This window comes from Opisthorchis viverrini (genome assembly GCF_000715545.1).
Source record: "Opisthorchis viverrini unplaced genomic scaffold opera_v5_133, whole genome shotgun sequence".
NCBI lineage: Eukaryota > Metazoa > Platyhelminthes > Trematoda > Opisthorchiida > Opisthorchiidae > Opisthorchis > Opisthorchis viverrini.
This window is the reverse complement of record NW_008751791.1, coordinates 1,012,395-1,028,937: the sequence shown is the minus strand read 5'-3', so window position 1 is coordinate 1,028,937 and position 16,543 is coordinate 1,012,395. Positions and strand designations below refer to the sequence as shown.

The 16,543-nt window shown below is 46.4% G+C and overlaps 2 protein-coding genes across 2 annotated transcripts in view; both read left to right on the top strand.

The window, feature by feature from the left end:
• The window catches only part of T265_06505 (hypothetical protein), a gene marked incomplete at both ends in the record, with an annotated part of 3,764 nt that extends 3,604 nt beyond the window's left edge, over positions 1 to 160 (top strand). Inside the window, one exon of the mRNA XM_009171779.1 lies at positions 51 to 160. Within this exon, the coding sequence (XP_009170043.1) occupies positions 51 to 160 (110 nt within the window). The remainder of the gene's footprint in view (positions 1 to 50) is intronic.
• Positions 161 to 6,849: 6,689 nt separating this feature from the next.
• On the top strand, positions 6,850 to 16,396 carry T265_06504 (hypothetical protein; the record flags this gene model as incomplete). Its single annotated transcript, XM_009171778.1, has 4 exons — positions 6,850 to 6,946; positions 7,018 to 7,237; positions 13,171 to 13,219; positions 16,081 to 16,396. The coding sequence occupies 4 exons, from the start codon at positions 6,871 to 6,873 to the stop codon at positions 16,222 to 16,224; spliced, it is 489 nt and encodes a 162-aa protein (XP_009170042.1).
• Positions 16,397 to 16,543: the final 147 nt, after the last annotated feature.

The following is a 16,543-nucleotide window of genomic DNA, read 5'->3' as shown; positions in this document are numbered from 1 at the left end:
TTAACTCAATCACTGTGCTTGCATCTTGAATTCTCGTTTCTGAGACACAGCACACATCAATACCAAGCGAGTCCAGTGTGAGTGCAAGAGCAGATTGTTGTCCTGCTTGCTTCAGAGTGTGGACATTGAACACGGTCAGATAGACTGTGTCGAGGCTTGAGGACTGAAGGCGACCCGGTTGATGGCACCACGCGACGGCCGATGTGGCATGAGCTTATTGGTGTATGAGCAACTCATGGTTGTACGTGGGCGCCCACACCTAGACAGGAGGACGATTAGAGTCCTCAACCAAAGCCTTTGGCTCAAAAGCCTAACCGCAAGGCAGCGCTGTTTGGCGGGAAATACAAATGCATTACCATTTCTACAGAACAAGTCGCCACATGTTCCAACCCCCAACCTGGAGGGCCAGGAGACTGTGTTCGTCAGACCTCTAACCATTGACCAACCTGGTATGAGAGACTCTGTGAGTGCCGCGGGACACTCTCCAGTATAGCTCAATGGATCGCTGAGGTGCGCAAACCGTCACACCACGGTAAGGTCCAGTCTCTTCGTGACGGGATGCTTACTAGGGTAAGAATAGAATAAATAGTTCAGCTGTAGCAGAATTTTGGTATCCAAATGCCATGCCAACGGGAGGCACGAGGGCTGGGATATTGTCAGGTTGCCTAGGCCAAGAGAGTCGAGGTGCATAGGTCGGATTCGAACCAAGGGTCTGGTCAGTAAGTGTACTCTCGTATAGCCCAATGGGTTGCTAAGATACGCAAGTAGTCTTATCGCGATCATGTTCAGCCTCTTCGCGACAGATAGAAGAAGCGGTTGTCTTGCGTTGAGGCCGGCAGTTCATCAGCAACCGACCTGCAGAGGTTGGCTAAACCCTACTTTCCAACCGACAACAGGAGCAAGCGGAAACAACTGCGGCGGATTACATCAACTCTCATCCAGCGGCTAAGACGACTCCGTTCAAGTGCTTCTAATAGTGTTGCCTCGCAGTTTTCAATTGGTTGTGCAGATGTAAGTGGTGCACCCCAAACAAAAGCCGAGCGGCCCAGGGGACAGCCCATAACAAGAAAACACGTGACGTCCCCAATTATTTATTCTTGATTCTAGGGCGTTCCAGGTGGTCCATGTAATTTTGGCTCTCCCAGAAGCTGGGTTTAAGCCGCAAAACTCAGTATAAGGAAACTCGTTTACGCTGGAATTTACGGACCAATGCTGATAACGGAAACAAAGGCATTGTCAAGCATGCCCTTCACACCAAACTCTACTTGACGCCGTAGGGAGCATATCCTGCAGAAATCTGTAGTATAGACGTCCGTCATTTTGGTTGACCTATACATAGGTACTGGTGACGTATAACCTTGCTTACTGGGCTTCGGCTCATGGGCTTGCTTTCCGTCTTCCAGCCGCAGGAATTTTCCTGAACCTGCTTTCGGAGAACCACTGTCCTCTGGTCCTTGCATAGCGCGCATACTATACTCAGTGATGTCCGTACACAACAGTTTAGCATAGATACGTTTCATGAGGCTGATATGTGCCATATCATGTCGGCAGGAATGAGACTCGAGTCCCATTCCGCTCTGATCAAAACAGTTTCTTGTAAACGGTGTTACAAATCCTAACTCAGTTCTTGCCCCTCTGTTCCACCCAGTACTGTAGTTTGGGCAAAGGAAAATCGTTACGACCCTATTTAGGTAGCGACAGCAGAAGTCCCCACATGGCCATGCCACAACCCTCGTGGTAAGCAAGAAGAGCCACGCTTTTAACGTACTGTTCTGATTGGTCCATAGTCTGACCAATCACAATATGCCTTCATTCGCAAGTCCAGTAGTATTGCTCAGTTATAGGGAGCAGTGGGCCTCTCAAGCTAACCTGAGGATACCATACTGTCAAACGAGACAAACAATGGTACTTCCCACTTAATCAGCCAGGAACCAGTACAATCGCTACTGGATCATCATGGGAATGGGCATGGGCACAAAACATTAAACGTCAGGGACTAACAGTAGAATTTTTCGATGAGTGTGGCGTTTTGTACCTTTATTTTGCTTCCGTTATGACACGACGTGTTTCATCACTTGTGTAATCGTTTTTTTCGAATACGAACGACTACAAAACCCGCACTTGTACAAGATCATGCTATACGATCCTGGTCACGTGCTTCGACTCTCTCCTCTGATTTCGCTCGCGCTTACAGCGGTCACTCGCGAGTCTCATGTGCTGACTCTGGTGTCAAAACATTTCAGGCCATCTTCGGGACCCATCATATGTGGGAACTGTTCACAGGAAGACCCTGGATAATTGCTTATTCCTGGGCCAACGGCGAACCATTTTAAAGAGAACAATTATTAGTGAATCTGTTCCATCTGACGTCTTTATTATTGCTTAGCCAAACTAGCGTTATTATTTTTATTTCTTTGCCACAAAGTAACTTACTGGGTAGCCAGACCACTATACAGGCGGGATGACGAACAACGGTTCCAGCTGCCAGCATCAACAGGAACCGTCTCATGACAAGATATCCCCTTCATAATCGCAACAAAATACTGAACACTATCACCCACAGGCTTGGAAACTCCGGAAAAGACAGTATTCATCCATGGACATGCACAAATAATAACAATTCTTGTGGCACGTGCCGATTTGGTATAGCTTCCGAATCATCCATCATTCTTGTTGTACATCGCTTCGCCAGCGGTACACTCTTTTTAAGTGTCCAAGTTACACCAGCTTTTTTCGCATGTGATGATCAAACGGAGATATTATCTGCCCTGTATCGTGTTCTGGAGCACTAACGCAAGTGCTAAAGTCCAGCTGCTGCCTACATCATCAGCCACTAGTCGGAATTAGCTCAGAAGAACAGTCTGTCGCATGTTTTATGAGGGAAAAACGCCAAGCGTATTTATTCAGACAGCTGGTACAACATCGCGCGGCCCGGATGCCATGGTCCTTAAGATTGGGAAGGACTGATACGCCTTCGACCGCTACCGCGCCACGGAAACATAATGATTTTCTCTGTGAGACCCAAGCGAGTGAACTAAAACCTTAAATGTAAGAATGTTTCATCGTTTCCATATGTGCTCAGACCAAAAGTCACCCTCCTCCTCAGTCATTTTGAGCGATTTGTTTTAATTGATCCCTCCCGAAATTTTTTGGCGCATATTGAACTCCGAAATTGCTGTGCTGTGGCTTCGGAAGTGGCTTCACACGCGCATGTTGGGAAATTGTGGGCTTTATTCTTTTGATTCTTCAGGGTTTTCAAGGCCTTAAATCAATACATGTAGGGCATTTGTGCGTTCATCCAGAAACCGAAGTGCCAGCGATCGGTGTACTAAAAAAGCAGCAGGCGACCTCCAAGACCGAGGGAAATTTGGGTAATCCGACGAAGTTAGGAAGCTGAGCTCGTTTTCAACAGTACGTGAAACATCGGCTGTTCACCGCGGGTTTGTCTACGGTTTAGTCTCTCAGTCACCTCTTATTTTCAAAAACAAAACTAACAATAAGAAGTACGATCGGCTTCCGGCGAACCGACGGCTAACCGAAGGAGATTTGGGCACCTGCAGGGATAACTTTAATACGGAACGCTGTCGTGGGAAGTGCGGTATTTTGATGAATGCAGAATGATCCTTACCACTCTATATATATACACCTACCGCTGAAAATGTGGACCAGCCCTGTCGTTATTAGGTGCCGCATAGCTGAGTTCTATTATTGAAAATGATATGCCTTTTGCCCTGGGAAAACTCCAAAAGATCGGACGCGTGCAATCAGAGGAAGGTCACTATAGCTACGTATGCTTCACCTGATGGCAGAAGGAGTTCCGACGCTTTCCAGATGTAGTGAATGAAGACGGAACAAACCTCCTTGGTTAAGTTTTCTAAGCACCTAATAATCGGCCTGTAGGCGCCAGCTGTATACCTTCTAGAGAATGGACGGAGTGAGTGCCGGCCGTCTGGTTTTGCATACGTTCGTGGAGAGCGAACAGTTTGCTCCCATGCGTGATCTGTTCTACTTATTAAAGGAAATGATAGGGGACCAATATCCAGTTCGACTTATGAACAGGTTGGCGGCGGAAATGCGGGTGGCAATAGTTGCGTTCGGCTGCGACGTAATACTGTGCTATTTTCATATAATAATTATAATTATGCTTATTCCCAACTAGAAGCTATCAGAAAACACGTACGTATCATCTAATACCGATGCTTTGTTTGTCACAAACACAGAGTCGGCACACATCCCACCACATGGCCCCCTTGGACAGCGCCATACAGTGGGGTTTTTGTTTATCGTAATACACGCACACAGATTTAACCAAGCTTCACGGATTCTGCGCCGCACAGGCCCATGATGTTTCCCTTATCTCACGGTTTGCTGGGTGTTACATCACCGGAAAATGGGCCGTACACGCACAGGTTGGAATGGATAACCAACAGCCATCTAGAGGGTACGAAAGGCCGCGTTAAAGACCGGATGCATCACTCCGACACACTGGGGCATGCCATACAAAAGGTGTTCTGGCACGCCGAGCGGCTCCTGTGAGGTGTTATGCGTACGTCGTATTACTGCGACAGGGAACAAGTCCTGAAGGGTGACGGCCAAGTTCTGCATGCGGTCCAACACTATGGTAGTGTTGAAACAGACAGGGTGGGGCCAACCCAAATTAACCATATTATAGTTTGTGGTGCAAACACACAGATGCTCCCAGACGCTGGGAACTGCACATGCCCTTTCTTTCAGCAGGTGTGGCTCCCTTGCATACATTTGTTCTCAGGATTTCCAGCAGTAAGAAATATTCTTAGTATTCTCCCCAATTCGCCAACGAAGGTCGTCGGGTCCCAACCCACCGGAAGAAGGTGCAACCCTCTCTCTTGTTCCCAAACCTTCACCGGCAGCCTTTGACGGCCTTTGTAAACAACTCAAACGAGTGCCGGATAAGCTTTCAGGACAAGAACAAAGAAGCGCCACAGCCATCCGTGAGCAATTGTGTGGTTAAACTTCAGGTCCTTCGCTAGTAGTAGGTTATTCAGGGATAACATCATATTCGGATGCCAAAATATCATCCACGGGATATCCATTAGTATTTGAAGTAGCAGGAGTGCCGTTAACAGACTGACCTTTGGTATTGCACTCAACCTGGTCAATGTGTCTGCGGTGACATGAGGGATTATCCAAATCGAGAATTGTGACCATCCTTTTGCCATTTGACGAAAGCATTTTTCCTGCAGCAGGTCGTACATTGTGGGCAATTGTTCAAAGTATCGAACTGAGCTTGTAGTTATGATATGGGAGCAAGAATCGGATATGAATCTGTAGAAGCAGTGGGTGTAGGGCGGCAGAGGGAGTTAACGGGGTTACTGGGGTAGGCCTCGTGGATTTCATCCGCCATCTGTGCTAACTGCTTCGAGCTGTGGTCATCAACGTAAGTATTGACAACGCGGGACATGGAGGGTGAAAGTTTGTCGAGCCATAGTTGAGCCATGATTTTCACCGCTAGCTCACGGCCGCAGAGGAGACTGCGCATGTGGCGAAGCAGTTGTGATGGCGATCTCTCACCAGGTTCGACAGTGGTGAATAAATCCCGTAGCACTTTGTTTTCGGATTATCCTTGTCCTACTGGTGACGGCCGCTCGAAGGGCATCATGGAGATTTCCCTTGGGGATATCTTCCAACACATCTTTCTCTTCCAGCATCACAAGGAAGATGCTGGATAACATAGGAAAATTGGGGTCTTGAGTAGTGATGCGTCGGTTAGTAAAAACGGCCTCCACCTGGTGAAACCACACCCTGGGATTGCGTGGATTATAGTCTGGTAAAAGTCCATGTATCGTATTCTCGTTTAAATCCGATGAATCAAAGTGTGTCCCCATGGGGGATAAAGAAAACAAAACTGCGACGACTTGAAGGGAAAAATTTTCAAAAAATATCTAGAAATGCTCGGGTTCACCAAATATGTGGTGGTATGGCTACCCAATAAGTTAGTTTACCATGTGTGTGGCAAAGAAATAAACACAGCGACGCTAGGTTGGGTGTACAATAATAAAGAAGTAAGATGGAATAGAAAAACTAACAATTGTTCTCTTTAAGAAGGTTCGTCGTTGCCCCAGGCCGGCCAATAAACAATAATCCAATTATGTTGGTCCCATATATAATAGATTCCGAAGATGGTTTGAATTGTTTTAGTACCAGAGTTAGCACATGAGACTCGCGGATGACCACTGCAAGCGCGATCGAAACCAGAAGAGAGAGTTGAAGCACTTGACCACGCTAGTATTCCGTGAAATTGAACAAGTGCGCGTTTTTATAGTTTTTCGTATTCAAACAAAAAACGATTATGCAATTGATGAAATGCGTAGTGGTAAAATGGAAGCAAAGTAAAGGTACAAAAACCACACTAGACGATTTCCACCTAAGGATATGGGATATATAAGCGAAATATCTCATTATAGTTGGATCACGCTAATGAATCTCACGCAAGAAGCTGAACCAAACTGTCCCAATTCATGAGACTGACTCCCAAAACAGGCGTATCACCTACGCCCGTACTGTTGGCAGCCTAAGGCAATACTGAAAGTTCTTAGATGCTGCCGGATTTCGCAGTTCTATATGGTTTTTATTCTCCAGCGCCCAGCAGTTCTCGGGATCCGTAGCTCAAGCCTAATTCTGACGAATTTTTCAATAGGATTATGCCGAGTAAACAGTAAATGTCAAATATCGAAAAATTCAAGGGTCACCAAAGAAAAATACCCCCAATTAGGCAACATTTTATGAGAAAATTCTCCTTCTGTCATTCTTCGAAATAGCTGATTTTATCAGTGGGACATTCCTATTCTTGCCTCACATGCTTCAGTACCATTTTGAACTGACCTCAAATTGATGGACTCAGTGTTCGTTCGGATCAACGGCACCCTTAGAATGGCGGCGCAAAACCATAATGTGAAATCCGAGAAGAGTGAGTTCTGCACGGATTCCTCAGCTGTGCTATGCTTTTTATGACTTTTCTAACTCGTTTCGTTTTTTTAGTTAAGGTGCCTCGGAATTTTTACCTCTTGGAGGAACTAGAGCAAGGACAAAAAGGATGCCAAGATGGAACCATAAGCTGGGGGCTCGAAGATATGGATTCCACCCTTACAAAATGGACTGGAGTTATACTTGGCCCCAGCCGGACACCATTTGAAGGCAGGCTTTATCTCCTACAGATAGAGTGCGGTCCCAATTACCCAGATGTCGCCCCTTCTGTTCGGTAAGTTCGTGGGCATACTTGTCTTCTGTGAAGACTTAACCAAAACCTTACGGCTGAATATTACAAGCCAGTGTACGGAACAGATTAACAGATAAGTTTCGGTAGTCATCCAATTTCCCGTGAATATATTTTCCACCGATCTCATGACACCAGCTTTCGGATGACTTGCGGAACACTGTGAGTCCAGCAGGCTCTAAGAGGACAGATTTCCCCCACATCACGACGCGGGTAACCGCAGCTTTATTGCTGTTGTCTGAACCCCAGTAGACCATCTACAAATACAGACGACAACCCCCGGCAACCATACTCGCACCTTTGCGAGCAACTCTGTTGGTTCTCTTGTGCTCAGGTCTCAGCAATGGCTCTGCCGAAGTGGCAATAAGTTTTTAAGTCTCTCTGAGCTAACTGGCCCACGGGAGGATGCCCTCGTCAATGTACAGCATTCCTCAAGCGAAACAAGCAGAAAGGATGTGATTTTCATGACAGCCATACACAAAGCATCAACATAAGCGTGCAGTTGACCGAGACCTGATGCAGGTTGAAGTAAACTATGCCGCCTTTGAGATCGAGAAAGTAAGTAGTAGTAGTAGTAGTATAGGACCCGCCGAGTATTCTTTTGAAAACAACGTGAAGTGCCGCACTACTACTACGTCTTATAGTAATCCATTCCAAGGTTTTACCCCCCGGGGGGTCGAGATGGCCCAAGTGGTTAGAGCGCGAATTTACTGACCGGAAGATCTGTGGTTCGAGCCCGACCTCTGCCTCTTGACTTCCCCTGTCTAGGCTATCCCAGCCCTCGTGCTTCCTTCGCGTGGCATGGCAGCTAGGCACTGAAGGGTATTACAGATGACTGGTTATCTTTATCGACTCGATTTGCAAAGAGCTTCCCAATATCGCGCTTGTGCCCATTCTTCAAAATCTTTCCGTGTCTTCCCAGCTGTTGGGTATCTCTTGGTTCTAGTGTATCCTGTGATATTATCTCCTCCCCAACTTACAGTTTCGAGTCCCACTTATGAGGCTTTATTCAAATAAACTAACATGACTGTACGACAATGAGGTACCGGTGAAGTTACCGTCAATGATGTTGATGGTGTTGCTGTGCTGCATGTGGGCTGCAGCCGCGCGTTGAATCGCGGGTTTAGGGGTCACGCCTGATATCTGGTTTCCCTAAATTTTGTTGGCACATACCCATCGAGTGGAAGCCTGTCTAGGCCAGCCCTCGTGCTTCCTTCGCGTGGCATGGCAGCTAGGCACTGAAGGGTATTACAGATGACTGGTTATCTTTATCGACTCGATTTGCAAAGAGCTTCCCAATATCGCGCTTGTGCCCATTCTTCAAAATCTTTCCGTGTCTTCCCAGCTGTTGGGTATCTCTTGGTTCTAGTGTATCCTGTGATATTATCTCCTCCCCAACTTACAGTTTCGAGTCCCACTTATGAGGCTTTATTCAAATAAACTAACATGACTGTACGACAATGAGGTACCGGTGAAGTTACCGTCAATGATGTTGATGGTGTTGCTGTGCTGCATGTGGGCTGCAGCCGCGCGTTGAATCGCGGGTTTAGGGGTCACGCCTGATATCTGGTTTCCCTAAATTTTGTTGGCACATACCCATCGAGTGGAAGATCAGCCACCTCCAGGTCCTATTTGGTCGGGACTGGACATTTCAACGGATTAGATGGGAGGGGCTCTTGTACCCTATCCATTTCTGAGCTTTATGATCATGTTGAAACTGCTGTTGGGTTAAATTAGCTGACAAGCTTCGTAAGAACGCGGGACAAGATGTTTTCAATCCAATAGGCAGGTCATAAATCGTTCAACTGGTCAGGCAGGTCATTGATACGGAAGAACACTACCAAAGGTCCCAGCACACTTCCTTGGAAAGTCGTGCTTATCGGACCACATACTAGTGAGTACATTGCACACCTTGACAGTGGAAAGCTTGTCCTTTGAGACTTAGCAGTCCAGTCAAAGGTCCGCTGTAGTACCATTTATACGTAGTTTGAGAGGCAGCAACCTATTATTTAAGTAGACGGCTTTTTCGCAGTTAATATACCTGACTTAAGCCTCTTCACCTCGTTCAGCATCCTCTGCAACTTCGTCACCGGAGGCTTGTGAGACAGGGTCGTCCGTTGACAAGGCAATCTACGGGACGTAACAGTTTCTGTCTCAGGTTACAGTCAATTTTCACCGGTGCATTAGGTAGATCAACTGATCACTAGTGCTTCACTGGGTTGGTGTCCTGTTTTCTTTTAGTAGATACAAATCTCGCTGTATTCCCCCCTGTGATAGAGAAAGGTTGTATAACTCTGCAAAGAGACATGGCACTACTCAAGCAAGGGATCACATTGGAGTGGGACGCACGTTATCTAAATTCGGAGACTTGCGTTGGATTGTTATAACCACTCACACCCCTTCGGCTGGTTCTTACTGCCTTGCAAGAGGAAGACAAAATTTGTATATTGGCAGATTCTTAACAGGAACGCCATGATGGAAGACTTGCCCTACTGGTGAAATGAAGGGGAAAAACGAAAATGGAAGTCTTTTTCATAAAGGAAACTACTCACAAGGTTGCTGAAAAATCTTCGACAGCCCACGACCGAGTTTTTTAAATTTATTTCCACAACCGGTTTCGCCCTTCTTGGGGCTCATCAGGTAGGCGCAGTTCCCGAGTTTCCGTCAACCTTATGTTCTACTTGAACTTGAAAATGGAAGTCGGTCGGTAGTGGGTGGACCTTGGAGTAAATGCCGCTGAACGATTGTACTATGAGGTGCTGTCTTTCACAAAGAAGCTTTTACAGCTGAATTTATTTCAGCAATGATATTAGGCGGAATAAGGACTGAGCCCTAATTCTCTCCCCCTGGTGGCTCAGACTATACTCTTCAACAGTTCCATTTATTGATTACTTTAAGGGTAAAATACTGTTTTCGACAATCGCAGTTTATTGCTCTTAGCGATGAAAGAGTCAAGTTGCTGTTCTCGTTAAGGCACCTTGCTACTACACTACTTTGGTGAAGTTTACCCTGTGCTCCTCAAAAAAATCAGACCCAGCTCTTTGTCTCTTTACAAGAGCTCTCGACGAGCAGCAGACCACCGTCTAAATTTGCTGAGTGGTCTACGTCATTTTTGTCTTATAGTCTTAAGGTCCAATCCCGTACGCAACTTGTAATAATGGCTAACTTGCAAAGAAGCACGAATACTTAGAGGTGCCCTCGAGCTAATTCCAGTTCTCAGCCAGTGAAATATATCTATCCTCTACAGTGCGTAATCAGCCTTTCTTGATTTAAAATAATAGTAACGGAAGGGCATGAGCGTTTAGCTGTAGCACCCTTCGGGTACCTAGCTGCCATGCCACCCGAAGGAAGCACGAGGGCTGGGATACTGCCAGGTTGCCCAAGCCTAGACAGGGGAAGTCGAGTGGCGGAGGTCGGATTCGAACCTCGGACCTTCCGGTCAGTAAATTGCGCTCTAACCACTTGGGCCCAAGGGCATGAAGTCAGCTGTGATCTGGATTTCAATGACCCTGATGTCGAATAACTTTGGGATAGGTATACGGTTGCTTACTTCATATTGGTTGTTCCATCGGCCGCAATAAGGTGTTTTCACTCTCGAGATAGCTGAGTGGTTAAGGCACGAACCTCCTTTTCGTTGTTCGAACCCAACCTCAGCATCTTGATAGCACCTGCATAGGCTGGGACAACATGACAGTATCTCAGACGTTGTGCTTCCCTCGGGTCATCATCATTATCGGCTGTAAGAAACGCGTACATGCCTTACGGTGGTTGTAGCTGCCACAGTTTAGTTCACCGATGATTTGGGGGAGGCGAGGTAGGTAGCTACGCATTGGATGTGGGAGCTAATAAATTGGTGCGTAAGTACAGAACTGTTAAGCGGGGGGATTAGGAAGGGAGCTATGCATTTAAGACAATAGTTTGGATGCAAGAGCGCGACTGGGCCGTGTCTGACAATGTCTCTAACCATTGATGTGGCCCTCTCAGGGCTCCCATCCAGAAAGACGGCAATGACCAGCGCAGCTTAGTTTGCGGGTAATGGCGTTTATACTTCGCTTCCGATTCATTGTTTGACATTTGGCTCGTTTTCATGCTTCACATGGTTGTACGAAAAGGATTCTTAGGCTTGACATAGGCGTTTAATATAGATAGTTAGATAGATCGTTCAGTGCCTAGCTGCCGTGCCACCCGAAGGAAGAACGAGGGCTGTGATACTGCCAGTTTGCTGAAGCCTACACAGGGGAAGTCGAGATGCAGAGGTCGGACCTTCCGCTCTAACAACTGAGCCATCTTATGCTAGCGGCTTCATGGCTTGCAGCCTTGTTATTCGGTCGTGCCGACTTCATATCATTGAACCTTACCTTCGACGACAGTGTGGAGACTACTCCTAGGACACAGATTAAAAATCACCATCGGCGGTAAGCTCAGCAACTGAACTTGAATCGTGTATTCCAGCTTCGGAAGTGAAACAGACGTCAGTCTACAGAATAGGTAAAGTACGCGAAAGAAAAGCTTGCTGGCCAATCTACCTCAGAGTTCTCACGTTAAAGACTACAAGTAAAAGAAGGTGGAGCGGACGCGGAGGGGTAGATTGGATTGGTGGCGTGCAATGCGTTAATCCATAGGTGCTTAACCCTAGGCTCTATATGCAATAAATGCTATATGCAATAATTGTAAAGTGGGACAGAACTAGTTGGGGGATAACAGTGATGAAAGGTGGGATATGCCAGTAGTCGTATGTTTTCGCTTGTCCGCCCTGCTATATGCAGTGAGTAGGGGACTTGGATGATGTCATTACGAGATGGCCAATGTGCTGTGAAGGTATTTTTGTCATGGTTGTACTTGGGATGGGGTACTGCCAGGACACCCAAACATGGACAGGACAATTAGGACCTTCAACCAATGCCTTTGATTTAAAAACCTGACCACAAGGCAGCAATGTTAAGCCTAAAACAGCCCGAGCAGGCACAATTTTAAGGAAGGGATTGCCGCACTTGTTCAAACTTCCAACCTGGAGGGCCAGAAGTCCGTTTGCTAAACCACAAGAAGTAATACGAAGCCCCTGAGGAAAATTTCCGGCTATATGAGCATGGCGTATGGATTGGACACGGGACTCAATCCCTACCATCTACCTGACCAGTTTTTTTCCAGGCAATCTGGAGAGCGCTGTGTATTGACGAATGACTCAAAATTTAAGCTAGCAACGGAGTCTGGTGTACTTTCGAACCTTCCTAGTCACCCGACGTGTTCACCTTGAACCGAACCATATGAAGCAAGGCAGCAGTAATCAAAATGAACACACATCGAAGCTACGGATTGGGAGTTGTTCCAGGGGCCGGCTCACTTCCCCGGCAAATCTTCACATGTCATCCGGATGCCGAAAAACCGAAATGACCTGTCCACTCATCAATTCCAATGAAGAACAGCACTACAACCGGACTGGTTTGATAGTCCACTACCTCACTTCTCGTTTTGAATTAATACCACTCGGGCGCTCACCTGGATACTTGCGCAGCGACTCCACACTGAGCGATACCTAGTGTTCTTTTGAAGATACCACAACTTAATACCAAAACTTAAAACAACGTGCAACCGGTCTCTCAGTGCCAAAGTTGCTTCATAACCCGACCAACATATTATCAACGTGATGTTACGCACCATCCTCAGCTTCTGGTTTCGGTTACCTGTAACCCGGGAAACTTTGATAATATGACGTGTATCAACTAATCACTCGCTGAAGAAAGGGTGTGTACTGAATTTCGAGTTTGTACTGTTCCCTTTGTATCTCACGTTGGAATGTTCATAGTAGTAGAAGTCACTGCTGTATTTTCACGAAATCTTGCATCAGAAAGTGCATCACTGCTGATCGTCGCAGGTTGGAAGCATCCTATTTCAACATACCACCGGTACTCTGTTTACAGCTTTGTAACGCGAATTCGAATGCACGGAGTGAACGAGAACAATGGTCAGGTAAGTGATTCTCCTATTCCTAACTGCCGTTTTTTCGACCGGCTTCCTTTTGTCGACCAGTGGATCGACTAGAACAGATGTTCTTGCCCAACAATATACTCTCTGTTATTAGTAAAGAGTATTTGATGTGTGGTTCTAACGCTAGAAGTTACGCCTTGCAAGGGATAGGCTCGAGAACACGCCACTAAACTTCAACTGACATGCTTATTCGCATTCATGCATTCATTCACACCCATCTGAACACCTTTTGTTCCCACCTGATCAAAGGCCAGTACACCGTTAACATATCCATTGTCGATAAACTGTATTTGGCTGATTGTTTACCATTTTATGGTGGATAAACACTGGATCGGTAGTGCACTTAGCGTGATCCATTTGTATAACCATCGCTTCCTCATCTATATCGTCACATGCAGTGTGAACCGACCATTTTTTATTAATGCATCTACCAATGTTTAATTATGATAGTTCACGCTACTGTCAACTCTACGTAGGATCATGCTTACTGGCTAGAGTGAATCCCCTAACTTATACACCAGCAAGAAGGCCACGGGAGTCGTTGATCTTTGTATTACCACTTACAGACATCTGTCTACTGGACTAAACCTTGACCAGCCTATGTTCCGTCTATTCAACCGTCGTAGCCACTTGGAGGCGCGAGTTTTCATTTGTTTGGTTGCGTTTGTCGTTTGGAGCAACCAGGGATAAACGATCACACTAGTGAGATTTTCGTACCCAGTGAGTCAAGCATGCGGACTTTGCCCACATGGTTATCTTGTTAATACTGAAGCCCTGATGACAGTCGTGCAAAGTATTTCAGATTTATCTCATCAGTGATCTTCCGGCGTACATCATCAATTGCTGTAGCGAAAATGCAAATTGCATGTCGTATATGTAAACGTAAAAAGCTGGGGCTCCGTCACGAAGAGACTGCGCCTTACCGTGGTGTGACGGTTTGCGCACTTCAGCGACCCATTGAGCTATAGTGGGGAGTGTCCCCGTGACACTCAGTCTCATACCAGGTTGGTCCATGGGTAGAAGTCTGACGAACACAGTCTCCTGGACCTCCAGGTTGGGGGTTGGAACATGTGGCGACTTGTTCCGTAGAAATGGTAATGCACTTGCATTTCCCGCCAAACACCGCTGCCTTGCGGTTGGGTTTTTGAGCTAAAGGCTTTTGTTGAGGACCCTAATCGTCCTCCTGTCTAGGTGTGGGCACCCTGGCAGTATCCCAGACCTCGTACAACCACGGTGTTGAACACTGATGTCATGCTGTCCATGATGATGATGATGATGGTGATGAATTATACTCCGTCAGCTGCAAACCGAGTGCCTACAGCTACCCTTAAGCCTATCGATTTTAAGAAGACTAATGTTGGGACTGTAATTTCTTCCGGAGCCCTCGTCGCCGTCAATGACAGCAACACTAGCGAAGAATGATGGTGCTTTATGTGCCTTCCACTTTCGAGACTATAAGGATTACCGCGCACGGAAGGTGACAACTGAGTCACAAATACCCCACTGACAATGTTGTTGCCTTATATCAGCGTCCGTATCAGTGTATTTCCTCTCCGAATTCTCATTATACTAGCTGATTTTGCTTACCAAAGCTTTCATGTATCACTTCCAAGTCATCAAGACCGGAGACACAGGTAATTTAACCATCGTCCTAGTAGACGGTGTTTTGGCGTGCGTAGCCCGTGGCCTAGACATTGCAGCTGATGATGGTGCTGGATTTATTCTGCGACCGATGTATCTGCTGCACGAACAAATACTCGTTTCTAGTTACCTCGGTGAGAATCTATTGACGCCACCCGACATCAGCAATGCTTCAGGTATCGTTGTCTCGCAACCATACAACAATGCAATCCTTACGGCAGCCTTGCAATTCTCAAGGCACGGTGGTATGCCGTTTTGATGCCACAAGTGACGCAGATTAAGAAACGTGAATGGGATCTTTGACATTCGTATCCTGACTTAATCACACACGCTTCACTCAGAACTAATACAACTACCCAGGTATGCAAAGTTCTCCACACCCCATGCCAATACTTCTTTACTTGTAAGGGGTATGATCAAAGAATGCACGTCCTGAAACATGACATCAAGCTTTGAAGGTGAAAGGCGGATGCCGAAAGAAGGCATGACATGGTCAGTTTATTTGTCATCAATAACCGATACCGGGCCATTCGGCAGGCGTTCATGGATCCGGTTCTGATGATTTGGTTTGATTTCTGAGTCCACTAGCCTCTCCGTACCCGAGCGAGATGTGCGCCTCTTACGCAGACCTGAAAAGTGCAGTGACAATAAGCAGCGGACAAGTGCATGGTCGGAGTTCACACTAGTGTTCCAGAATGAGCGTGTGACTTCCAAAATTGAAGTACGTCTATTCGAGAAAACGCACAGTGACTTGGGTTTGAACGATCGATTGATACGTGACATTGATTCGCTTTTGGTATGTTCGAAGAGTCATCAGGTCGAATCAGGGGGCTGGCATGCGGATACCGCACAGGCCTTCAGCGAATAGATCGATCAAAGTGCATGACATGTTGCTTCCAACAGTTGTGTGACCGTTACCTACTGGTGATCGAGCCCTCGTTGCGCGTTTGTTTCGGTCGTCACCGTCTACGTCGACTGTAATTGAAAGGTTTGGGATTTGTTATGTGGAACTTCATTTGTTTGTCTTTTGTGTTTGTCATTTTTCCCATGGCACATGTGCATAATTCCTAAAATAGCCTCAAAAATTTCTCACAAATTCTACCGAATAAATTCTCATAGTTTCCACGCAAGTATTTGGCTCGCAGTCGAATGGGGATGTGGTGTTTCTTTTAATAGATATTTTTTCACCTTACTTCATTCAGATCGATTCGCGTTTGTTCCCAACGCTCACCAAATGGACCCGTGGACTTCAGATGCGACATGTCCTCTTAGAACTTCGACATAAAATGGCAGCTCCAGAGAATGCACGACTTTCGCAACCAGCTGAAGGATCGACATACGTCTGATTTATTATATTCTCGGTGACTTTCAACCCCTCCAAGCAGAGATCCTGGTGCAGCCGATGACTACAAAGTTTATAATGTAATTTGTTGTCAGACCACCATTTTGGTCGCTTACTCTTCACATAAAGAACAGCCAATAAACACCTGTTGACTCATTTCGGTCCCCCTACCACAACGTACGTTATTGGTACCAAGAGGCGAGTTAACCCAATGTGGTCCTTAAGCGAAAGGAGCACATTTCTCTAAGCTCTCCTTGACAGTAGCACCATCACTGTCACTAACATACGATCGCAATAATCTTATTTTGGGATACTCTGGTGTG